At 33.8% G+C, this 26,293-nt stretch overlaps 1 protein-coding gene and 1 long non-coding RNA gene across 3 annotated transcripts in view; one reads left to right on the plus strand and one right to left on the minus strand.

The window, feature by feature from the left end:
- The window catches only part of LOC126867987 (protein timeless homolog), a 264,044-nt gene extending 239,150 nt beyond the window's left edge, over positions 1-24,894 (plus strand). For both annotated transcript variants that reach the window (XM_050623096.1, XM_050623097.1), the window contains 13 exons: positions 3,759-3,833; positions 3,948-4,026; positions 4,437-4,635; positions 5,510-5,747; positions 7,214-7,311; positions 17,347-17,446; positions 18,494-18,628; positions 21,766-21,972; positions 22,759-23,043; positions 23,568-23,666; positions 24,044-24,199; positions 24,370-24,483; positions 24,574-24,894. In XM_050623096.1, the coding sequence (XP_050479053.1) occupies positions 3,759-3,833; positions 3,948-4,026; positions 4,437-4,635; positions 5,510-5,747; positions 7,214-7,311; positions 17,347-17,446; positions 18,494-18,628; positions 21,766-21,972; positions 22,759-23,043; positions 23,568-23,666; positions 24,044-24,199; positions 24,370-24,483; positions 24,574-24,794 (2,006 nt within the window). In that variant the 3' untranslated portion in view covers positions 24,795-24,894. The remainder of the gene's footprint in view (positions 1-3,758; positions 3,834-3,947; positions 4,027-4,436; positions 4,636-5,509; positions 5,748-7,213; positions 7,312-17,346; positions 17,447-18,493; positions 18,629-21,765; positions 21,973-22,758; positions 23,044-23,567; positions 23,667-24,043; positions 24,200-24,369; positions 24,484-24,573) is intronic.
- Positions 19,641-25,249, minus strand: LOC126867989 (uncharacterized). Its single transcript, XR_007690505.1, has 3 exons — positions 25,115-25,249; positions 20,148-20,339; positions 19,641-20,074 (listed from the first exon to the last, which is right to left on the minus strand). It is a non-coding gene; the product is annotated as an uncharacterized LOC126867989 (long non-coding RNA).
- Between the last annotated feature and the right edge of the window lie 1,044 nt (positions 25,250-26,293).

The following is a 26,293-nucleotide window of genomic DNA, read 5'->3' on the forward strand; positions in this document are numbered from 1 at the left end:
CGACTGTAGCATTTAAATTCGGTTATGCAATTTATCAGAAATTAATCTATCTATGGCAACTGTCCTGTTGCACCCTACGATGTTTTTCCTTCCGCCGATTATTTGCATCAAACATATCCTGATTCCAAAAATGGATCTTGCTCCGATCTCGCTTCTGATGCCATTACGATTATATCATCGTTACTCGTACTCCTTTTGTTTACAATCGTATGCAAAATTACATATAAGTATAATGAACACCAAGACTGTTTTCCCTGTGTAATCAATATTTTGAATGTCGTCAAAAAATGGACATTGTATACGATGATCGTTACATATTTTTAACAATATAAAAAAAAAACCTAAAATATATTGAATCATCTATGCCGTCCTCCATAATTAAAATTTCCTATCTAGAATGTTTCATTGTTCAAGATATCTCTACATATAATTGGTAATAGAAGGTTAATTTAGTAATAAAATAATTTTACTGACGTATCAATTGAATCGTATTTCTTCGATCCGAAGATATTTTTCAACGTGTCGGCTCACATCGTTAATTTGCGAACCGACTATCTCTGCGAAGCAGAATACGAAAGAGACGGGACATTATTAAATTCATCACGCGCAAGTGGCCAAACAAACGAGATTAATGCTTTATTCGATTGTAGGGAATGAATAAAGCATCAGCGCTGAAACGTGATCAATTTTTCAGAAATTCATAATTTTCCTGCTGTAATTTGTTTCCTTCTATGATCGAATTTATGATTTAAATCGATGAACCGATGATGAAATGACATACGAGCCAAGATACAGCTGTGGATTTATCCATAGAAGAGATTCACGTTGATCCTTTCGTTTCACGAATAAATCCAGATTAATATTAACATCTTCTGACGTGCGTTTATAAGATGTAAAAATTTGAACGACGATGTCATTATCGCGCCATCGGAGTATATGAATTTTTCATCGGATGATACCTCGTTATTGATCCGTCAAATCGGTGTTTAATTCTCACGCAAAATATTATTGTTATTTTAATATAATGCACATTAAGGATACGTAGGTTGCATATTTCATATATATTAATTTGCGCGAATTGTTATATTAAATTATATTATATTACAATTTAAACATGTATCCAAATATATGTTTCCAATTTAATTACTATTTTGAAATATTTTAATATCCATCAAATATACATATTTGCGAGCATTAACATTTTACAAAACCATTACACGTATCTGATTTAAATCGGATTAAATAATAACTGGTATATTGACAAAATTTCAGGTTAAATACATCTAATGTGATTAGAACTCATTGTACGAGTATAAATTTCATTTTTACTTAAAACTCGTATTATATAGTTTTACTATTTATAAATCTGCATAAGAAGATCGATGCAATATTTATACAATAAATCACGAAAATATTTGGACATTAACCAACCATTTTTACGATTATATGACACTGCCACCGTAAACGAGACTTTTCTAGTTCTTCAAACCGAGGAAACATTTTTTAATTTAAGACAAAAACGTCGCCGCTTCTTTCACCTTTTTGTTTTATCCGCAACCGGTGTACCGAGTTCAGAAGACCGCGGAAGGGAACAATTAAAACTTCTGGTTAAAATAGCATAGTCGTCGACGTCACTTGGGCAAACTGAATTCTTTGGCCGGCGGGAAAAGTTTTCTTTGGCTAGAGAAACACAACACGTTTAAAACTTTACACGATGATTTAAAATACTTCTCACGGTTACTTTTAAAGACCATTTAGGTCTAATATATTCGTATCGTGTACAATGTTTGCTTAGTATCTCACTCTTGGCAAATTTTTAGATTTCGTTCAGATAATGTGATAATGTGTTTACAAAATAAATACGAAAAACGTATGCAAAAAAGAAAATATATATATATCTTGCCTATGGTCTCGAAAAAATTGTTGAAACTATTCAATAGTTGAAAACTTCCTCTCGGCGTATTTAAAAATAAACAAAGTTCTAAAAATAAAAAAAATATTTTTATACCACTTTGCTGATAATCTTCTATAAAAACAAATATTCACATGGATATACAAAAGGTTATTTATAACCTTTTTTTTTACATTTATGAGAAATTTAAAGCAACACGCAAAAATATAGATAGATATAGTATAATATTTATAATATTTTAGTACTGTAGTATAGTGAAATGATCAGTGTAACATTCAGTAGACGAAATAAATCTTGCCTGCGCCCTGCTCTTTAGTCATGTCCGTAAAAATACGCATTTGCATAAATATCTGCAGTTTATTTATAGCATCTTGCAAATCTATGTGCCTGTAATATGTACCTATTGGTCCTCTTTTATGAAGAAAAATATATACCCATCTTCGAAGCGGCAATACTTCAATCAACTGAAAGAAATGAAGCACAAAAATAGAAAAAGAATTTAAAAATTAGTGGTAGTCAAGCCTTATTCGCAATTCGAGGGGTTAACAGTGACATTGGAAGAGCCGAGCGAAATGTCGGCTGTCCTAACGTGACTTTCAGAAAGCGAGGAAAAAGGATACGGTCGCGAAGCCTTAGAAAATTTGCCCCGTAACGAAGCTTTGTGCCGATCCAATCGTCGGTTTCGCCGAGTGCAATTTTTCCCTGGCCACCGGAGCCTCGACTGGCTCGGTTTGCCTCGCCCTCACCTCGACAGACTCGTCGAAAATGTAATCGTCTTTCCACGGCCGCTTAATTCGCTGGTCGGGTTGTCCGCAACGTAGAGGAAAAAAAAAAGACAAGGTAACCCAAAACCTACGGGATCCGATTCGATCGGATTCCACGTTCCGACTTACGCGTGTGAATACTCTGGCTGTTTCGTTTTCCTGCGCTCTAGACGCCGTTTTCAGAATTTTTCGCGTAAATTAATCCAACCGTGACCGCTCCTATCATCTTTTTATTCCTTTCGCGTGGCTCGATTTTTTGAGCGATAGATTTTAGCGAACGATCCAGGGATCCCCCCACTTCCGGAGACCGAGTCACGACGTACGATTTGTACGGACTTCGGATGGCCTTCCAAAAAGCACTAGCCACCGACATCCATTGATTCTTCTACAGTCGAATTGAATAGAGTGCCAGCGTCCCGGTCGCGTCCTGGTCGGTCTGTATTCCAGGGAAGCATGCAATTGTTTGCGGGAATTTTCGTGTTCGCTCGACGAAGAACTAGTGAAATTTTGCACGTATCGTTGGCATGTTTTTACGACAAGCTAGGAATGACAGAATGTACTTCTGCAGTTACTTTGGAACGTTCCAGTAACTTCTCGTTCTCTGGTTTCATTTTGAAATTTCCTCGAACTTCTTTTCTAAATGTAATAAAATATTTTGGAAATGCCAATTTCTATGTTATGAAACCATAGTAAAATAATCGGTGTTAACAATCACATTTTTTACATGAAAACGATTTAAATATTACGAAACTACCCTCTTACCTAATTTGTATATATATTTATATATATATATTTATAGTTGTATATGTATTTTTGTTACCATCTCGAAAATTTCAAAAATATTAATTGCCATCAGGTATTCTTACTATTTTCTAGAAAATCTCCTAGATTTATCATATACGTGCATACATGTATTTAAAAGGTTTATATCCTTGATCTTTTTAATTATGTCACATTAAAATAGTTCTCTGTAATAATCAAAATGGAAAATGTAGAAAAATTGGCTTATTATATTTTCCTACCTTCAGTGTTGTCTGTAGAGCGATGTAGAGAATAAATTTATTTCATTTTCTGATTTTCAGTGGTCGAAGAAAATCCTGTTACACAAAGCAAAACACACGAGGAGGGAAATGTTGATAGCCTTGATGACGAGTCAGGTAATATATCTTTTTAGACAGATAACAAAGAAGATATTGCTTACCACCTTTCTATAACGAAATTGCTTGTGGTATTTGTAAATACGAACTATTGTATCAAATATATTATTACAGAGGAAGATGAAGAGAACGCATCGCAAACACATTCTTCAGTTGTAGAAACTGATTTCAAATTTTCTGACTTCATCTACAGGTAAGACAATTAATAAATGAGACATTGACTATGAAAAATGGACAAACCCAAATATCCGATAAATTGAGCAATTCATCAGTTCTTTCCTGATATTAGTTTTATATTATTGTATATTACATGTTATTTAATTTTACATATTATTCGCTTTATCGTCCAAAATATATACGAAAATGTACAGAATATTCAATCTAATAACTGATTTCGTTATATTATTATCGTTTGACTTGGAAAATACGAATGCCTCCAAATTTTTATGTGTAATACAGTTCATTGGGATAAATTAATGCCATAAATTGATATTCAGAAAAGGATACGACTTACAATTAATCCACTTCTCCTCCCAATGCCTTAAATTTGATTTTGTAGCATATACTAAAGATTTTAGTTTCGATTTTTATATTTTGTTTAAGATTTGCCAATGTAAAAATCGTGAGAGCAATGTTGGTTCTGCTGCAGCAATTTGACAAAAATACAAACGAAGTGAATCATTACATTACCAAGATGCTTCATCGAATAGCCTGGGATTGCAAAATGCCAGGGCTCATATTCCAAGCGTCAATGTTCCGTGTTTTCCAGAGAATTCTTGAGTCTAAGTATGGCGGCCACAAGGTAATTATTTATATTCATATTTATTTTTCTTAACTCTAAGTTTCATTCTTTGAAAACACAATGTAACTTGTCACTAACCTTTTCTTTAAGTTTCCTCATATACTAGTTCACTGAATAACAAATTGTAGAATTAATGGCTTGAGCGTCTCATATTATAGATGAAATACTCGTACAAAATATATATTTAAATGGTACAAGATTATGTATATATGAAAAATTAAATATTATCACTGCAACAAAAATATTTAAGTTTAAGATTGTGGGCATATTTGGAAAAAAAAACAGGAAATATTTTATTTCCCAACAAAAATTTTGTTTAACTATCATTATTCCCAAAATATACTATCTTCCATTTTTAATTATTATATCTTTGTAACTGCATCAATATGTCAACTTACATTCCTTCTTTCATTATACCAATAATTACTTGTAACAATGAACAACCAAATAAACTGGTGACCATCAAATACGGTTCTATATGAAAAGTAAAAGAATGTTTTATAAAATTCATAAACAATAGCTAGCCGAATGAAACTTATGTGGTCAGATTTTCAACAAAAATTCGCTCAATGAAACGTTCAAGCATTAAATGCATATACGTATAAAAACACATAGAATTTAGTATAAACAAAAACACTTGGTCCCACCCCTACTAAACTTTTTATATTAAGATAACAATACAGTCCAAATCGTGATTGGAATTTCCAAACTATTCAACAAAGTTCCTATAATTTTCTATTGAATTCGTAGCACGAATGCAATTTTTCTCTTAACTTAAAGAATTTTATCGTCGAATTTACATGTCTGCCATGGTATCTAATAGCCACCGGAAGTATGCTTGTCTCGAGTCACGAAAGCTGAGTCCTCTTTGCAGGAACTCCAAAAGTTCGCAGTCTTCATAATCCGACGTTTCATCGAAGTCGCGCAAAAGAACCGGAAAGCGTATATGGAGCTGCTCTTCTGGAAGACCACTCGTGACGCGACCGAGGTCGTCGAGGGTTACAACGCGGAAACGGATAACAAGAAAGTTCCGCGCAGCCTCTGGACCGAAACCCAGGAGGACGAGTTACGCACTCTCTTTATGGAACATCAGACTAACAAGTATCCCCAAGGTACGTTGCTCGTCCTACCTTTCGCTAAATCCTATGATTTACGAGTCTTCTTTAACGCACAACTTTGCCGGATATTTTTGAATTTGCCAGGGCAGACGATTAGCTATATCCCGTTCTAGTTTGCTAGCGATTGAATAAAATATTCTATCAGGGGAAAGATCTCTCTGCTTTCAGGAAGCATTAATACATAATGTATGTGCTTCAAAGAATGTTTATTGGACATTCTAAATGGAATACTTAATGAAGGGAATTCTAATGAATATATGTATCCGTACATTCTTTCATATCTTGCACTGGCTAAATTCACTGTCTTTAAAGAAGTCAGTCAGCGAATAATTAATAGGGAAAAACCGACTAAGTAGGTAAGAGTGTATGATTTAGAAATACGGGTTACGTTATTAGACCGCAAATGTTCTGGCATTTATAGTATATTTAAAGTATGGATCACTATCTTGACAAAACTTATTAATTAAATAATATATTACAATACAGATTTGTAGGATGTTTTAACTTGTTACCATAGATAAGGCGATATAATAACGATATATGTTCTATATATCCCTTCATTTAATATTGAAATTACTTAAAAAATTGCCTGTGTTGTTTCAGTCAGGATGACATTATTTTAACACGAGTGATCCTTGATACCGAAATTGGTAGATGCTAGAGAGAATTGTCGGTAATATTGAATTACTGATAACAACGTCTTCATTTATCAGCTAACCTAATCACGTACCCCGCGATGATCCAGTTATCCTTCCCTTCCTACAAATCAATTCAGGATAATATTGATTGGATATAAATAGCACCGATATTCATAGTTCTGGAACGTTTATTGAAATCCCCATGCACTATTAAAACGTGGTCCGGAAAATCAAATTTAATTAATTGCGCCCGGAAATTGATTCTTATCAAGTCATGTAACATATATTTTATCGTCGTACATATTCTTTAAGAAGAAAGATGTTAGAAAACCATACAAAGTTTTGGATCGCTTGCTTAGTCAAAAAGGTGGAGGGTGAACTTGGACTTTGTAATGAAAAGTTAGGAAATGGATGTTGGAACCTCTATATATTTAAAATTAGTACACGTAACGATAATCAAATATCATAATTATTAGATTATATTTATTCGAATTGCTTTGACGATGCTTATCCTCATATTTAATCTTATATACTAATTAGGGAATCCTATGAGCTTGAATCTTGAACGAAATCGATGAGATTTTACAGTATATGAAGATAAGTCCGGATTGGAAAGTTTTAAAATTGGAGGTATACGTAGCTGCTAATTAAGCAAAAAAGAATGAAATATGTAAAGATAAGAAATAGCGAATTGTACCACCTTTTACTTTATTTTCGTTTATGAATCCTTAAGGTTGAGAGTGAACCCAAACTTTTGAACGCGCAGTAGCGCATATAGTTCTATTCCTAAATTATGTATATCTTCATGTTTTATTCATTTAGATGTCGTCGATTGGATCTTAGAGCACATTAATCAAGAACGAACTCGTCGTGGTATCATGAAGAAGCTGAAAGAAATGTGCCTGATTGTTAATTCTAAGGTAAGCAATTTTTGTAGTCACTCATTACTATTACACTTTGTTTCACGTCTATTTATTTTGTATCATAAATTAATGTTAATTCTCAGGCGTTTAATAATAGAGAGTATTACTTTTCACACGTATGTGTTGCTACCTGTATGTATATATATTATAACAAATTCAAAATTTTAATAATAATCCTTCGATTAATAAAAAATTAGTGCTTAAACACGTATATGAATAACATCGATATTTAATACGAATAAAAATTTACTACAAAGTAGTAGGTTAAGCTTATCAAGAAAATATAAAAAAATCTGTTTCTAAAAGATATAATATCATAACACGCAAATTGATTTAAATCCCTCTCGCTTTATAGAATGAAAAAAAAAAATTATTCTCCGGAAATTTGTCGTTTTAGCTGATATTTACATAGATATTGAAAAATTTTCAATACGTTTTATAGAGTTTTAAACAAATCGGTTTTTGACCTACTCTATATGGATGTTTTATATATCGTCAACTGCTTCCCTTCCTAATACAATATCTTCTGCACGGCGGAGATCACTTTCAGACATTTCTCCAAACTAAACGGAAAATGGGGGATGGAAAATCGTAAAGTTGGCGAAAACTGCCAACTACATAAAAAATATTAGCTATATTTGGCAAAGATTATTTTCATCATGATGTATGGAATCTGACGCACCCTACGACTATAATTCTCTGGGTCGTCAAAGAATAAATGCTTGCGCGTATCTTTTAGCTTCACTTTTTGCTGAATTTCCATTCCAAACTCCCATTTGTAGCGCAAAGAATCGAATTAAATCCGTAAGATAAAGTATAAAGCTAAATCGTACGTCTTCCCTGCTTTATGGTTTAAAATAATAAAAGGGAGTCAGTGACTTGCGTCTAAAAAAATTATTTCTTGCCACTCCATCGCTACGAAGTCAGTGACACGCGTGTGCGCTCGTTATCCCTTCGATAATCGATCAGATTTACGGGACACTTGCAACCCACGCGTTCTTTCAAAAACGTATTTGAAGAAGCAAAGTCGGCTAGCCGATCTCCCTTGAACGTAACACTGACAAGATCAATGATTTACGAGGAGCGCGAGAAAACGTGTAGGGTAGCTGAGGCTCGAAAATAAGTTTCTGGACTGGCGTCGGTGACAGGCAGAACATATGCAAAAAATGGAGCCAAAGAATTGCTGCAGCAACTGTAAATTCTCGGGAGACAATTTCTACGAGGAGCTTTCTGGAGACTCCTTTTCTTTCCGGCCTCCTGCTCGAAAAGGAGGTTTCTCCGTTCCTGCGTAGATCACGACTTCCGCTGTGCCAGCAAGACTTTTTTCCTCTTTGCGACTACTTCGTTCGGGGATGGATGTATCTCAAGATTTTCCCCCGTCAAGTATTCCTTTCCGGTATCTCCGCATACTATGGAAAGCTATCGCTTTGTTTGCGCTTTCCTATCCAACAACCGTATGAAGATTTTCGGGAGGAAGCTAGACACATAAATAGACGGCGGCTCCCTTAACTCTGAATGGATCGTCCGTATACGGCCCCTGCTGTCTCAGTCTCCGCCCTATTGGAATCGTTTCAAAAGTTGACAATTAATGTATTGAGGGTATACCTCGCGTTGCATTCAGCTTACAGAAAATTTATAGGAACCACATTTTGTACTATCGAACAGTACGTATTATTATGTGCGTATATACACGCGCGTCGACATAATGCTCATTATTTCTTTGAAAATTCTCATTTGCGATCTTTCATTCCTAGAAAAATTTATTTTCTTATAATCATTTGAATAAAATTATGAAAATTTGCAAAACTCGTGGTAACATTTAATATTTCCAAAAAGGTATATTAATAATTTTTTTAATAAAAAATAAAGTACAAAGAAATTTTTGTAATTTCGACATCAGGGATTACGTGTGTACATATATCTGTTTCATTCTCAGAGACAATAATTAAAAATTTATATATTGTATAAATTAACTCTGATGAAAAGGATGCTGTACAATTATATTTCTTTACATTCGCTTAAAAATTTAATCACGTATTATTTTTAGCTGAAAATTTTTCGATTTACTCAGAAGTACTACTATAATATTTAATGTTTAATAAAATACAATCTTTCAATTAAGCTAAGATATTTATTGAATTCGTTCGAAGCCAAGTTCAATTGTGATATTCTTTTTCCTAGCTTGTTATGTTTAAATTGGTAAAAAATATGCAATGCTTTAATATACGAAAAATCAGTCGTATGAATCAGAGAGCGTGATTATTAATATATCGTAATTTCATCGACAATAATTTCCTGCGCTGTCGCTTTATAATTACAGACATAAAACGATTACAACGTTCTAGTAATCCGTCGGACTTAAGAGATATCTAGACTACAAAACACTATTCGAATTCATTCGTCTTAACGCCAGTGCAGCGAAAACAATTTTAACAGCATTATTCTTTGACGGAGAGTTGTAATTCACTGGCGTCTTGAAAACGCGGCAATAAATTTTTCCCTTGCTTTCTTCAAATCGTGGCAGTAATATTAAAGTTTCCGTTCACGAGTTTCCATCGTGGCTTATTCGTTCGAGCGCGTTATTTCCCTTGCCACACTGCACCCTTTCGTAACCCTCGAGAAACTATCGCTTTGTTTGTCCTTTTGCCCTGCGAGACACGTATAAACATTTGTGTCAAACGCGAAAGGAAGGCGAAGTACGCGCCGCGTAAACTTAACGTTCCGCTTTCTGAAATTCATAACGAGAAAACAATTTAAGATTATTGAAACCTTGATAGTAGCACATAATTTTCATCATTTTCTTTTCTTTTCTTTTTTTTTTTTTTTTTTTGCCATTGAACCTTTAAGGAATTCACGCGTAGTCAATAAATATTGACAATGATATTGTCGATTCAGCTTGACGATACTCTAAATGGAAAATCAAGAAAGAACGTGCTTAATCATAATAATTTTTCCTTTAGAAACCATTATACGTATACGTATAAAACATAGGCATGATTTGGAGTTTGGAAATGATATTCACATCTGAATTGCTTCTAAACGATGGAACTGTTTATTTCAGTTACTTTAGAACGAACTGGGACGCAATTTCACAACTTCTGTGAAATGGTAGAAATTTTCTTGAAAAGATAGGATACAAATACGCAGGTATAACGTATTTCCCCATCCGTTGAGTAAAAGTTAGCGGTCACTGTGTAATACTTCACCACTGCACTGGTAGGAATTTCAAAGTTGAAATGCGATGCTCAACTTCAATCCGTTTTGCTCGTGCTCTGGCTCTCGCTCTCAGAAACGATGAGTATTCATCGTAACACGAAACGTGAATGTTCTTTCAGTTAACGCTATGAATATCGATTAAAAATATCGTACTTTGATCGCACATGGTCAATGTAAGTCCATCTCCATGGCATATCTGTATGCTCGGATCGTAAAATTCCTAGATTTTTGTCGATATTCGACCTTAATTTCTCAATATCAATCGTACCGCTCACGAGCTGTTTTATAAATTAAAATAATTTTATTCTTTATGCTAGTACACAGCGAAATGGTACAAAGCATGCATTAAGGAAGAATGAGACGAAACGTTTTTTGGATCTTAATTAAAGTATGATATATTTCAAATCATCGTATTGCACGAATAATGAATACAGGTATTGTGTAGCTTTTGAAAGAACAATAAAGACCAAGAATGTAGTCACGACTTGCGACTAAATCATTTGAATGTACGGCTGTGACGAGAGTAACGCAACCAGAGGGATAATAGTTCATTTTCAACCGTCGCAACAATGGCTATAGAAAAGATTATTAGGGGATAAAAAGGCTTGTAAAAAATTAACAGCGAAACGCGTAGACGCGGCGATTTCAATGAGTTTTGTTATACTGATATTCGTTTCCCTCTTTCCGCGTGTCCTACTACCTTTTGAATAATCCTTTATGCGACAACTTTTCAAACTAGTTACAATACGATTTTAAGCAAAACCTTTTGAAACAAGTGACTACCGTTTCATGTATTATGTATTACATAGCCCGAAAACCAGAATTTTCCGAGCTTCAAAAAGTGCGAATGTAACGGTGAAACTTTGAAGAAAATTTACATGAAAATGTACGTTGAAATGAGATCCGCTATTTGCATGGACGTTAAATTCATACATAACACACTTTTAAACACGTTACTTGCTAATCGAATAAAGCACTGAAAAACTGTTCGCATACATTTTTTAATTATTTATTGCACTCATTAGAAACTTACGAATTTATTTATGCATGCTAGGGATAATTTTTTTTTCAAAAGATTGACATACCTCATTTTACAAAAAATATTATATTTATTTCCAAAATGAATCACAAGTATGATTGTTACTGTTGTTACTATTATAACGAGTAAAAATTAACATTTTAAGATACTTCTTTATTCAATGAATTAAATTAATTATTATAAATAATGTTCAATTTACCAGAGATTATATTAATATCGATTCCATCGCAATTAGCAGAATATCATATATGTTATTTTCAATACATAAGCGTAGTATCAAATGACACGTTGAAATTATTAATATGAATTTGAACAAATATTTCAATTCTTTTTCTCTTTCTATCACGCTAATACATTTTCACTTGTTTGTTAAGGTAAACCGTCTAGTGCACTAATTAATATATAATCTTGCTATTATTAATTTATAATAGCAATCACGAATCTGATTTTTATGTATTCGAATTCAATATCGCTGGCAAACATAAGTTTAGACATTGTTTGACAATATGTTAGGGAAAAGATTTAAGAACTTTTCTTCCTGGCTCTTCCATATCGAATCTTTCATAGTTTATACCGAACTCGTTTGTTAGTAAGAAAATAGGCGATTTAACTCGATCCTCTTCGTTACATCCTTCTGTTTGTCGAAAAGCCATCGGACAACATCGCGGGGGAACACGTTATAGCGATAATCTTGAGACATTACCTGCTTTAAGACGGCAAAGGAACCTGCAAGCACGCGCGCCAAAGAGAAATAGAAGGAAAGTAAGAACGATGGATGGAGGTAAGGCGACGATATATCTGAGTACCGTTAAAACGGTATTACCCCACTTCGAAATTGACGATTAATCATAGGTGTGCACCCGCTGCTCCGCCAGGAGAGGAAGCTGATTGCCCTCATACCACTCATTCAGACGAGGACAAACTTGCCTGCTCAGGATATTATTGATTTCTTCACGGATTTTTACGAACAGATCCTTGTACAGCTGCCCTTTGAGAATTTAATGAGCGAGTGTTCTATCAACGTGATGTATGCATATTATAACGAGGAGGATATTGAGAATTAGTTAGGCTGGTGGTATTGAATATCGTCTATGTTGAGTGATTTAAAGGTTTTGTTTTATAATTTCGATAGGAAATGTCGATATAAATGTACTTGTTTGATATTTACATAGTGGATATATGTATATTATTTTGTAGTATTTCTTTATTATTTTTTATTAAGAGCATTAAAAATTATATCTTCGTTTTAATAATTTCTTGAGATATAATGCCTGTTTCATTCATTTGATAATAAATAATATTATTATTTCGGAATATTTCGTACGTGACTTCAGCACTTTCCGATTATCATTTGCTAAATAATCAATGATAATAAAATTAATATCATATTTATTTAATCTTTCATACGGGAAAAAACGTTCGATCAAGGGTTATTAATAATTGAAGTAAAAACGAAATTAATTAATATTATTATACATTATGATATACTGTATCAAATTTTTCTGAATAATAACATTTTTATTCGACAATTAAATATTTAAGGAAGTAAATGTATGAAATTTATAAAACAATACAAAAACACTGCTAATTTAATTTTGCCATAATCAAGCAATTTGTCATTAATTACACTATTATAGCTTTACTTGAGTTTCGAGGAAAAAGGAGTAGTTTCGTTAATTTTACAAATCTGGTAATTAGTTGTTTCTTGGGAAATACACAGCTGTTAGGAGAAAATGGATTGATTGCTGTTTCACCCTTAGCAAGCGGCGATTGGATTACTTTGGATATTATTGATTCCCTAACAAATTCCTTCCAGAGGAATCTCCCGAAAGTTTATTTCGCGTCAAATTAATTACTGCAATTGTTGTACTTTAAACTAAAAGCTACGTACAAATGATCTGGAGTTTAACTCATTTTTTAATTAATCGCAACTTTTGCAGCACTGTCGTATGTTTGATAAAATTATTTAACACATTTACATAATTACTTAATTTACACAAAACAAGTGTGAACAACAAGAGAGAGGACAATTAAACTTTCCATTTTAATCTAATCAATCTGTATGTAATTATTTCTTATATGCAAACATAAAAACAATAAAATAAATTAAAAATTGTTATATACAACGTATACAATATTACATGCAAAAATTTTCACTTTAATCACTTATCGGAATAATTGCAAAATTGTTTAGTAGATTTGGTATTTTCTATCCTTCCATCAGCCTGCAATGTGCCCATTAACAAATTAATACAGACTAACAGAAATCAATTGCTAAGATTTCTGCTTGTTTAGGTTTCAACCTTGAACATTTTCATAAGATGCTAAGACCACAGTGAAATGCGTATTTTTCTATAATTATAAACAATTGCCAAGGTAAACCTAATTGGCTTTATAACAATAATATTTACACAGATCTTTTTACACAGACCTTTTTACGTAGACTTTTTGTATAACTTACATAATTACAAAACAGATCCATCGCTTACGATATATTTAAGCAGGCTCGCGTCTTTTGTTTATCCCTATAAGTGAATCTAATCTGGCACTGGTATGAACTGCAAAAAATTAATAGTATTTTATAGCAGGATAAACACGAAATCGCACAAATGAACAGCAAGAAGCAGCGGAAAGCGAATGAAAAAAGGATGAAACGTATTATTGATTCGTCGACAAAATCCATGAAAGGGAGGCTCGTGAAAGCGTTTCATTTAAATAATTTCATGCGTGGATACCCTTCTCCCTTCAAAACTGAATGAGGGCAAGCTACAGCTGGCTGTTCATTTGACATTCATTTAGTCCGTGAAGTCGCGCGATGCGACGCGACGGCCATTTAGGACACCAACAAGGATCCCTGTCGAGGGTGAAACGTAATCGTTGGAAAACGAGCGTCGTATTTTTTCCCCTTTATCTCCTTTTAAGGGAACAGGGACTTAGGGTCAGGAATTAGACAGCAAGCATTCTCCGAGACCTCATTTGCACAATAAATAGCTGCTTACGTTGTTTTAGTATACCTACGAGTACATAATGTGGGTCTTATCAAACAAATGCAGAGATTGAAGGATTTGCAAAATCCCTATCCAGAAGTAATGCTTCCTCTGGATGAAATTTACTGTATCTTATCTTTTATTAATAATTAATTATCTGTTGCTACCATCGCTCACATTATTGCAGTTTTATGCAAAACAATCGACGAATGAGTTACTAGGATAGCCTCATTCATCTTTATGATATCCTATCAAATTCAAAAGTTTCTTCGTGTTTAATTCGCATATTTTTCTATTTAAATTACATATTTAGATGCCCTGATTTAACATTTCTAATTGTCGCATCGCATAAAAATATCCTTTCGAAGAAGTTTATTGATTAAAATTTTCTAATTATACGTATCGATAATCGATTATAACCAAATTAAAGTAGAAGTTGAAACTTTCATTTCTAATTCTAAATTATTGCAACGATTTAAAATAATATATATATATATATTACAGTAGTATGAAACGAATCGCAAAATTATATATATATATGCAATAATAATAACAGTGGAACGTACAAATACAGACTGAAGTGCTTTCCATTATTGCCTTGTTTTCCAGAAAACCAATTTTGAAGAATCATTAAGTACGCGTGTAATTGACTGATCTGTGCTGCGACCTTTGCCGATGAAATTACGTGAATCAATAACGTAGCTTCAAAAATATCGAAAATCTTGGTAAAACGGAACGAAGAACTAATTATTGCGTGTTGTTCAATGTTAAAAACACAGCTAATGGTAAACATTCATGAATCCATCATGCGAAAAATGTAATTTTATATTTAATAGTAAAAACAATAATTCCTCTGTTGAGCGAATCAATAAATCAGCGATGAAATAAAAAATATTTATAAATGTGTGTAATATTTGTTGCTATCGATATTCTTAGCGGTCACAAACTGAAAAGTTAGATAAAGATATTTATTACACATATAATATAGAAACGTCTGAATCTCAAAGGAGTCATGTATAGGAACAACGGGAAAGTCGTGAATATTACATCATTTTAATGCACATGTGCGAAAACCGAACTCTTGTCACAAGAGTAAAGAATTCTTGAAGTGTCCGATCAGCCAGAATTATCAACAAGAATTACGTATAGGCATCAGAATTATTTACATTTTCTTGAGAGATGCCGCGGAATTGTTATGATCGTTAAACTCTTCTTCATACCACGGCTATGTTTTACACCTACAATATTACATTTCCAAGATACTTACATGCTTCCTTCGTCTCATGTTTCTTCTTCGAAACAACGCCACTCTGTCTTATTCCTGCTATTTTTATTTCTTGTAGCAATTTACTTTAGATCTCGCTGCTATTTGCTATTTCTCGTAGCAAGCGCGCCTGTTCTCCTGCTTCAACGTAGCCACCGCTATAGTTCACATACTCGCGCAATCGAATTTCTACTACATTCAACATCAACGCGTAGAAATTATATACAAATCATTTGTCGTATATTTGTACACTTATCGTTAAATCAGCTACCCATCAGCACGATATTTGTTTTTATGACAATTTATTGTTTGTTATCCTCTGTTTCAACACCATTTAGGAGTTGAATTTCAAAAATTACTCAGACGCGTGTTTATTTATTTTTGATAAGGAGTTTGTTTGCCGGATTTCACTTTTTCAAGTTTAGCGACACGTGGGATATGGATATTCCCTAAATAAAAATTTGTTCACCTGTTTTACCCCTTTAGGGTTTATATTTACAAAGATCTTTTCAATCCTCGTGTCTATGTTATAAAAAAAGCATATTGTTCAAATTTCACCTTTCACGTTTCTAAGCACAGTGATTTGGACTGAGCATTGATGGCGAAACAATCAGCTACTTTTGCATCTTGTATATGTAGCAGTGTGAATGTTAAACGCTCGAGTGCCAACTAGAAACTAGTATCACCACTGTGTGCGATGACAGTAAACCGCGAAACAAACTATGTATTGGTTATTTGCCTGGCGTTGTGCGTCATATGTTTACCAAATTTAAACATTTTGTATCATAACAGTAGGTGGTTGATGGTTGGGTAACAATGACAGAGTGCTCGTCGTTAGTAACTGACTACTGGGGTATCTGGCATGAGCGGCAGTAAACAATTATCGGAGGCACGGCAGGGCTATGTAAGCTGCATCCGGTTATAAAAAGAACAGAACGTTATACATAAAATAGCTGGAAGAATTATTGGAACTTTCTCGTCATTTTTCAAGAAAATGCTGACGACTAGAATGCAATATGATAAAATGAATTTGATCTTGAATTTCGAGCAAAAAATATATATATAAACCATACCTTTTTCATTTATATTTGTACTAAAATCGTCCCATGCATGATTGAACTATCAGTCTAACAACTATCATTACGAACGACATGACATAGAAGAACTTTGTTTCTCAACACGCGACAGCTGTAAGTGCGAAATCTTGTTACCATTTTCGGTCGTCATCGTTCAGCTCTGATATTTCTGGCATCTGTGAAATCTAACAAATATCATGACCTTCGTACAGTGTCTATTTCAGATAAATACTCACGTTGCAATTTAATTGTTGCCTTCATCGAATGATCATACAAATCTTCAACGATATCCAGCAAACTTCCTCATTCTCACTGTTATCTAAAAAGTTTCTTACTCATTCGTAATTACCGCAAAATTCATTAGCTAAAACTCTTTACGGAAGGACCGTATATAAACGAGCAACTTTTTACCTTAAAATTAAAAAAAAAAAAAAAAAAACATTGTTTCAGACTATACGAAACGAGGTACAGAAGAGACTTCCAAAGGTATGGTCCGAGGACGAGATCAGTCAGCTTACGGAACTTTGGGAACAACTGAAGCAGGACGATGGTAATTTTTAATGAACAGTCGGCCTGTTGAATTTCATAAGTGATGAATATCTCAGAGATACAATATAATTTGGCGGGGAATGCGCGAGGTCTGGCTGACCGCGCCTTGAAACAGTTGAAGAATTTTGCGAATGTTCGTTCGGGAATTCATTAGCACCCGTGACGATTCTCGAAATTTAATTAAGCACCGAACATCGGTGACGGCTGGCTGCTGCTTGCAGCAATAATTCGGACTCCGTCGGGACGCCGAAGAATAATATCCTTTCAGACAGAAAGATTTTCAGAAGTCTTGTAAAACTTGCTTCATTCTCGTGCGTTTACCCCGCTTCCCATGGTTTTAACGCTCAAAATTATTCTCAGCCCACCGTGCTCCATGAAAATTCCCGAAAATCAACTTCGTTCTTTTCTCTTTGAAACTTTGATAATATCATTTTTACCTCGACTACGTCCCGTGTAGAATTCTGGAATTTCATTTATCAAACTATTACATTTAAACGTATCACTATAGTCTATCGTTTTTCTCAATAATTCACTAGAGAAATGATATTATAACAAAGCGCAAGAAATAATAATAATTTGTGAACTAGTTTTATATATATTTACGTTAAGTATAGTCACTCATCATTCGATGTTTTTATCACGTAGATTATGTACTCTCGTATGGACGAAAGCATCAATCTATCAAAGCTAAATAAAGCTGCAGTATTCTCAGTTGCCCTCAAATAATAGTTAGATATTATATCAAAAACTTTCCCCAACAAATGAAACGTTTCATTCTCAAAGATACACACACATTATCTGAAACGAAGTAAATTATTTATTATGTAATATTTAGTATTTTAATAGAAATGGTATCTTACTCGGCTCTGGTTACATTACTTTTTAAATATTATCGAACTACGAACAAACATCCAATAATTTTATCGAAAGGTTCCATGTAATTTTCTAAGTTTGACCTGTTCCCTTGGCTTTCTATCGTATTGAATCAACATTTCATCCCCTCGAATAACGAATTAATACCAATACGATTTATGTTGTGTACATCCAGATCCCGTGGACTTGATCTTCAATGGGCTCACAATAAAGCGGCCGAAGCCAAAGATCAAGGAGAAGCTTTTGGAATTAGGATTGGCCACGGATCGCAAGGAGTTGCGCAAAAAGCGATCCAGAAAAAGCAACCACGGTAAGTGTTCACTTTCTCTTTTTCCGCGTTCACGTTCTATGGCCGGTTACCTCTGCCTCTTTTCCCAGCCTTTTCTCCGGTCTCGAGCGGCTCTGAAGCAGACCTTGTTCCGGCCAATCCTATCCCATTCCATTCGCATCTGTCTTTCTTACCATCCTTAGATGCTGCGACTATTCCCATTCGATCAGTTCTCTCTGCTAACACGATTGCCAGCGACTGCACGCTGTGAACTCGTTTTTGGATGGAGCAAGTGACGCTTGACGGTGAATTAAGGGAAGTGAGCAGCAGCTGAGATAAATATGGCGAGGAAACCAGAGACGAGATCAATTTGTACAAAATCCTCTTGTAGAAGTTTCTTTTCATTGGTTATGATTGGAAACATTTTTTTTTATCGATAACATCAGAAGCAATAAGTTACAGAGATAGAGTATTTCTTCTTGTTTGACCTTTGGAAATCTGCGATCGTTGAATTGAATTTCAAGTCGTAATATACAATAGGATACGTCACGAAATACCCATAAGTAATGAAATCGTAAAAGATTGAAATGATCGACAGTGGAAATAAATTTGATAACGAGAGAAAGTTTAAGTAGGAAGATTGTGACATTTCTACAATTTCCAGAATTCTAGTTGCACGATAAATACCACTTCCTTTCTCTTTTTCTCGATAGAATCATATATCTTTTGCATACATTATTTGATGAATTTTTTTAATTCTTCATAAAGGAATATTAAAATACTTACGTTTGTCAAAGATTAGTTTAAAAGAGAAATTTTAAACCTAATAAACAAATACAAGACAACTACAATTCTGCATAGACCAATGCTGAGATAAATACAATATTACTTAGCAAGAAACAAGTAAATTGTACTTAGTATTATTATATCTTCCTATTCTTGTCTTATCTTTCATTTATCTTACCTCCGCCAAATGGAAATAACGATATCTTGTTATTACAACATTTATTCTTATCCTATTAAAATAACCCATTCAATGTGTACAATTGTTCAATCTATTTAAGAATTTATTTCCAACAACTGTTTCAAACAAAAATTTCAAACTACTAAAATAAGAATATCTTTCACACTTAGAATATCTTTTACATTTTCATGAACGGATCATGATCAATTACATGCCAAATGAACACACATTTAACTGGTTCCACGAGGCATGCAAGAATATGTACGCAGAAGGTACGGTTGAAATAATATTTGCGTTTCTAGTTCGGAGTTCTGCAGAAGCGGCAAAGCGGTTCATAACAGAATCGTTGCAGAATACAAATTCTGTTATTTAATATCGAAAAACGCGAATTCCAGTCGTGGTTTTCCTGCTCCCATGCCAATATCACTCGTCCCTGTTCCCCATTACGCCGCAAGGAATTTCATATTTATCATTGTTATTGTTTTTCTGTTTCCCTCCACGTCCGCTTATTTGTATTCAATGTACTACGATAGATCGCATTCTAGATATATAAGGTTAGGAGATGAAGTATAAAAGCAAACTTTTGTCTCGGCTTACGTGCTATTGAAACGACGTTTCCTCGCCTCTATCTCATCGCCTCTTCCTCAAATAAGATTTCGCAAGCCGGAACACCCGGTATGTTTCCCGATGCTACGGTGGATCTTAATATCGCATGTGCGCCGATCGAAACACTTTAGGAACGCACGTGAAGACAGGAAATATTCTTGATTTGCTGGAAGATCGACACTTCTGAAAAGATGTTGAAGTATCTGTAGAAATTATCTACCTCTAAAGTTGTTTATATTTTTTTTTTAAGTTTCTAATGGCGAATATTATTGCTTTTAATTTTTTCTTTAATTCATATTAATAAAATTAAATTAATAAAAATCATAATGTTTGTCATTTTACGTGTATCTTCTAGTGAATTTTTTTTTGTACGTTTCGAAAAATACGAAAAATGTACGTCCGTGTTCTCGCGCTGTTCACAGTCCATGGCTCGTAATAGTAGGCAAAAATTTTAAGCATTTTTTATAACAAATCACATGAACAATGTTTTATTGATCGTGAATACTTGAAAGATCTTCGAAACCTAGGGATCAGCAGTTAAATTGAAAAGGAAAAAGGTACAGTACACGGTGATGTAATTAACATCTTCTCTGTCTGTATCTAAGAGTAATATTCTATCGTAAAAAATCTCAAATCGATACATGTCAAGCCTATAGCAAATTGATTACATGTTCATTTTCCACCATGCTCGTGCAAACTCCTTTTCTTTGCGATTGTACTTCACGAGCGACGCACAACGAGATCGATTCATTTATTACTTCCACGTTCATTTTGTGTTAATTCGGCGAACGTTTAAATTTCTTCGAATTTCATTAAAGTTAATGAACTTCGCCGAGCTTTGGAAATTTGAACTTCCAAAGTTCGAAAATTACAATGTTACAGGAATATCTTCTGTTTTTGCCACAATGTAATACAATATTCAAGTTTCAATTTCTTTTTCTAAGATTAAAACTATGGAAATATCAACGAGTATATCTTGTTTTGGATAGTTGCTTGAATATTTTAAGAACTCGTTGCAGCGCAATACGCGGATATGTAACGTAGTTGTCTATGGTCTTAACTCGAGTATCGTACATTCAAACTTCTTGTACTCCTCCGACTTTATGATGCATTGATTCACTATCGAAAGACAGAAAGAATTTTCAAATTTTCAGAATCTTAATGAAGATTCTATTTCCTCCCTGCCATTTTAATATATTTTCTAATATTCTCTTTCGGTTCCTATTACTATTGTGCGTTCTATCGTTTTCCTTAAATTGCTATATTACTTTGAGATAAGATATCGCAAAATAATAAATTTGTATACGGATTAAATAAACGCGATTGCAAAAGCGAATTAACAAACAGCTTGAAGAAATTAAGACGAAATCTTAATTTTTTCAGGAAACGAGTAAACAAAAAGATATTAATCTAGAAATATTGAACAATATATTTCTTGACTAATCACGATTATGGTAACAGATTAACGCACATAGATCTATATTTTTATGCAACTTGACTTTCGTATCATGAATGTATGTATTTGAAATACATTTTTCGCAAATGCCTGGAACCGAGAGAAGCTATATCGAAAAACGTTTATATTCATTTCCCGTTACTTTGTAAAAAGGTAAATCGTCGTGGGAAACGCAGTCTGCCAGTAATTCCGACGAGGATGAAAGTAGCGACGAAGAAGCTGGGAAATCCTCGAGCAATAGGAACGTGGCTCCCAATACACCAACGAACAAGGGAAAGAAGAAAAATGCGAAAAAACAGCCAACGATGGTTTACACGGATGCACAATTATCCGGACTCTTGAAGGATGTCATCGAAAAAAGTGAGTAATACCGTATCACTCCCTCTTTCGTCGATTTTACACAGTATGGTCTCAGTGATTTATGAGAATAAAATTCAGGGTAGATACTTGGAACATTATTTCGAGGGCGCGAAAGGGCAGAATGATCTGCAGTGGTCGTTCAAGAGTGAAAAGAAATAAAATGGGAAAAGTAATGATTTGTCAAAGAAACCCCTGTTTGCGGTACAAATGTAGCACGCGAAATACCAGTTTATCCCCATGGATTTTGGCAAAGACATGGTTACAGAACGACCCTGTAGTTCTTTTATGTCGAACCAATGTGCTTGTCATCTATCAGAATACCATTTCTTTCAGGCAGCGACACAGGTTTCAATGACACTTGGGGCAAAATTAATCTCTTCAACTTTCGTCTATTTTATCACATGATTTACATTTAAAGTTTCTTCAAAGATTCAACAGTTTTACTGAAAAGATCTCTTGTAAGAAAAGATTTCCAGACAAGAATTGAAGACAAAGTTACATATTGATTTATAAAATCTTAATCGAAATATTGCAATCGAGAGAACGAGAAATTAATAGATTGAAAAAAATGGTTGAGTTATTCATGCGCAAAAGTAATAAACTAATTTACTGCACGAGTTCATTGTTTATTATTATCTAGGAAAAGTTCTAGTGTTATATTCAACATATTTATTCGAATTATCAATATGGAAATAAATTGTTCTTATAATTTATTTCAAATTCTTTGTATTACTAATATACTCATCCTTATAGAAAAACGTAATAACAGACATTTTGATAAATCAGATATGAGCGACGCTCTAGAATGGATCAAGGAATCCCTACTAGATGTCCTGGACGATCGAGACGAGGAAAGCTGCGAAGGTATCCCCTTAGTCCCGCTGACAGATTATTCGTCTGCTGCGATGGATTCACCGAGCTTCCAGAAGCTTATTCGAGCTATGGGATTCACACCTCCTGCTGATGAACAAGAATCTTATTGGCGCATACCATCTAATATGCCTAGATCGATGATTCAGAAGCGCTGTAATCTTATCGAGTCTTCGTTGGCAGGAAACTTCATTGCCGAAGGTATTATGTCTTTTCTCTTTTGTATACATAACTATTTATAGAAAATAAGAACACTTTTGATTTGTATAATGATGTAGGATTAAACATTTTATTCTTTAAGGAAAGAAAATGGACGTGTTATTGTTAGAAGGAAGAAACTGTTTAATGTGACTAATAGAAATTTTTAGTAACAATTATATAAAAATAGAAGTTATAAAAATATGATATTACAATAAGTATTGTATGAAATAATAAATTCATTCAGTCATTAATACGATTTTCAATATCTGCAGATATTTTGAAATTGAAATTTAAACGATAGATTGTGTGTACATATGTGGCTAATCTCTTCGTTTTCTAAGTTTCCCAAGCAACGAAACAATATTTTCAATTACTTTTATCAATTTTCATTCGGTACGATTAAAATTCTATATATCATTAAATCTAATAATGATTATATACTTTTAAGATGAATGTGAATACGCGTGTAATAGATTACTATGCACTACATTTGTTTAATATCTCCTTTTGTATTTTATAATCAGAAGCAACATCGGCGAAGGTGGAATCTGATAACGATAGAAACAGTGAAAGCGATGATGAAGACGTTTTAGAAAATATTAAAAAATATTTCACTTCTAAAGGTACGTAATTTTCATAAATTTGCTTACAATGTTTAATACTAATACTTTATCGTACGGTACATAAAAATATATTTATTAAAATAATATTTACGTATGAGATTTTTATTTATTATTATGTAATTCTAAAATATTTTACGTTTAACTGATTTATAACATGCTTAATATGATTCTAACTGTTTTTATTCTCTCTTACATCTTAATCTAATTTTTATTATAATTTATATAATTTAATAATAGGATATATACTTATAACGTAATAATGGAGTACCTACTGTCTCTCAAAAATTTTTCTAAACATATATGCATTTCTTAAAGATATCTGTAAAATTAAGTAACGTTGACTATCAGCCGTTAAATACTTTGTTGTATATTTTTAGCTGAGCCACAACCATCAACTTCCCGCGATTCTGATATGGAAACTAACGTTCATTCTATGCCGAAGCCATTGAAAAAGACCACAATTCTCTCATCACCGATTGAATGTGATGATGTAGAAATAGAGGAAGCAAAAGCAAATGACTCGCAGCCAGTCGGTACGTATTTCTACATTCCAACGAGACAACTATGTTGAGGGGACCTTCCTCTGCCCTCTGTTGAGGGAATCAGTTAAACATTTTGAACTTTAGAGATTTACCAGCAAACCTATTCAGCAATTGATCAATATCTCAACCAAACCAAATCTAATATTCTCCATTAATTGTAGAAAAATCAAAATCTGGAAAGAGAAAGTTTGATGGACGTATTATTGCATTCGATGATTCGTCTGACTCTGAATTGGAAATAAAGACCAATGCTGATGATGCTGAAATGGCTGAAGGTAGAAAGAAAACTAACAGCTGTATAACATGAAAAATATAGGAAATGTTATATTATATTTTATAATTATTCGTTATTTGTAAATTTATAGTAGGTGACGGGAAAAGACCTCGATCCGATGACGAGAAAAATGATAGCGTGAAAAAACGTCGTCTGCTGGATAGCGACGAGGAAGAGGAGCCACTAACGTCTCAAGCTACCAGGCAGAAAAGCATTAAAACGATAATTAGTGACGACGAGGAAGAACCAGCGCAAAACCAACGTAATCAACACAGGTCAACTCATAGAATAATTAGCGATGATGAAGATTAATCGAAGAGAAGACTCTCGTACCTTTCAATATTTCTATTTCACTCTTTGCTATGTGTTTTTATAATTTGTGAAAATAAAGGCAACCTACCCTCCACCATAACATTGCACATATTTTTATTCCCTGCATTAAAAGGAATGTAAAGATTATTTTATATTTAAGTATATATTATTATATAGTTCAAAGTTTTGAGAAAAGATTACTATGTAATTTAACAAAAAATTCAAATTTTCAGAAAATTGAAATTCAAAGTCGCAGCTCTGTAGCCATTCAAAGCTGAGTAGCGCTGGAGAAATGACACAAACGATGAAAATGATCTTACCGACGTATGCGAGGGTAAAACAGTTTAAGGTGGCTATTTCCAAGATTCTGGCGTTCATGACCTGACAAAGTATACCGCTGCAGTCTCCTTCGTCACCTAATATGCCCTCACAGGTAATTGGACGCACCCGGGGTACACTTCAGGGTGCCAAGAAAAACAGTTCCCGAAAGGCGTCCACATTTCGCCAAGTAACTACTAGACGTACATGAAGGTATAAGAGTCGCAACGTGTCCTGCGCATCGTTACCGCGCATCTACCACTGCGCCATCTAGGTTACCGCGCATCTACCACTGCGCCATCTAGGTTACCGCGCATCTACCACTGCGCCATCTAGGTTACCGCATAACCTCCTTTCTCACGTGCAATCCGGTTCCTTGGTTGGCCAATGTGGATGACTTTACGTCTTTTGATGGGCAGGTGAGGAGTCTTGGCGAGTGTCAACGATACCTAAGTAAGCACGCCATGTATCGAAATATAATCACGGCCGAAGACTAGCCCTTTACGTTTTTCCACACGCCTTCAACGACGCGACCGCGGCTACGTTCGTACGACGACGCATAATGTGGCCGCAAGGACTTCGCGAGCCGCGGATTGATTATCAGGCGTTCATGTTGCGATAAGAACTATGAATAACATTGCATGGGTTACGTATATATATATATTGCTATCTAACCTCTGTTTCATATATGTAGATATAGATATACATATGTACATATTTAAAACGATGGTAGTAGAATCAAGTGAATACATAGTGTTATGTACCGAATCTTGATTACGAGCATTTTGAATTGATTATTCTAGCGTTTTCATATTTTATGATTTTAATACCTTTAGTCTTCTAACATTTGTATTTTAATGAACTTTCTATATTTTTGAGATATTATATCAATTGAGCTATTATATATTTTATTAAAATAGAAAATATCGTATTTATACCTGTTATGCTTAAGAAATTATGGCACACACAAGTGTGTGTTATTGTATAATATTTTGTATGTACAGCAGATAGTAGTTAGAAGAAAATGGTTTGATTTATATATATAATTAACATAAGTTCTCTTTACGGGAATTTCTCTCTATATATGAGATGTAAAATAAAACATGTCAATTAAATCAGCTTCCAAAACTTACATCTGCAACGACAAGTCGTTCTTTACCTTTCCATAATACATTTAACGT

The sequence above is a fragment of the Bombus huntii genome, chromosome 7, assembly GCF_024542735.1.
Source record: "Bombus huntii isolate Logan2020A chromosome 7, iyBomHunt1.1, whole genome shotgun sequence".
Lineage (NCBI taxonomy): Eukaryota > Metazoa > Arthropoda > Insecta > Hymenoptera > Apidae > Bombus > Bombus huntii.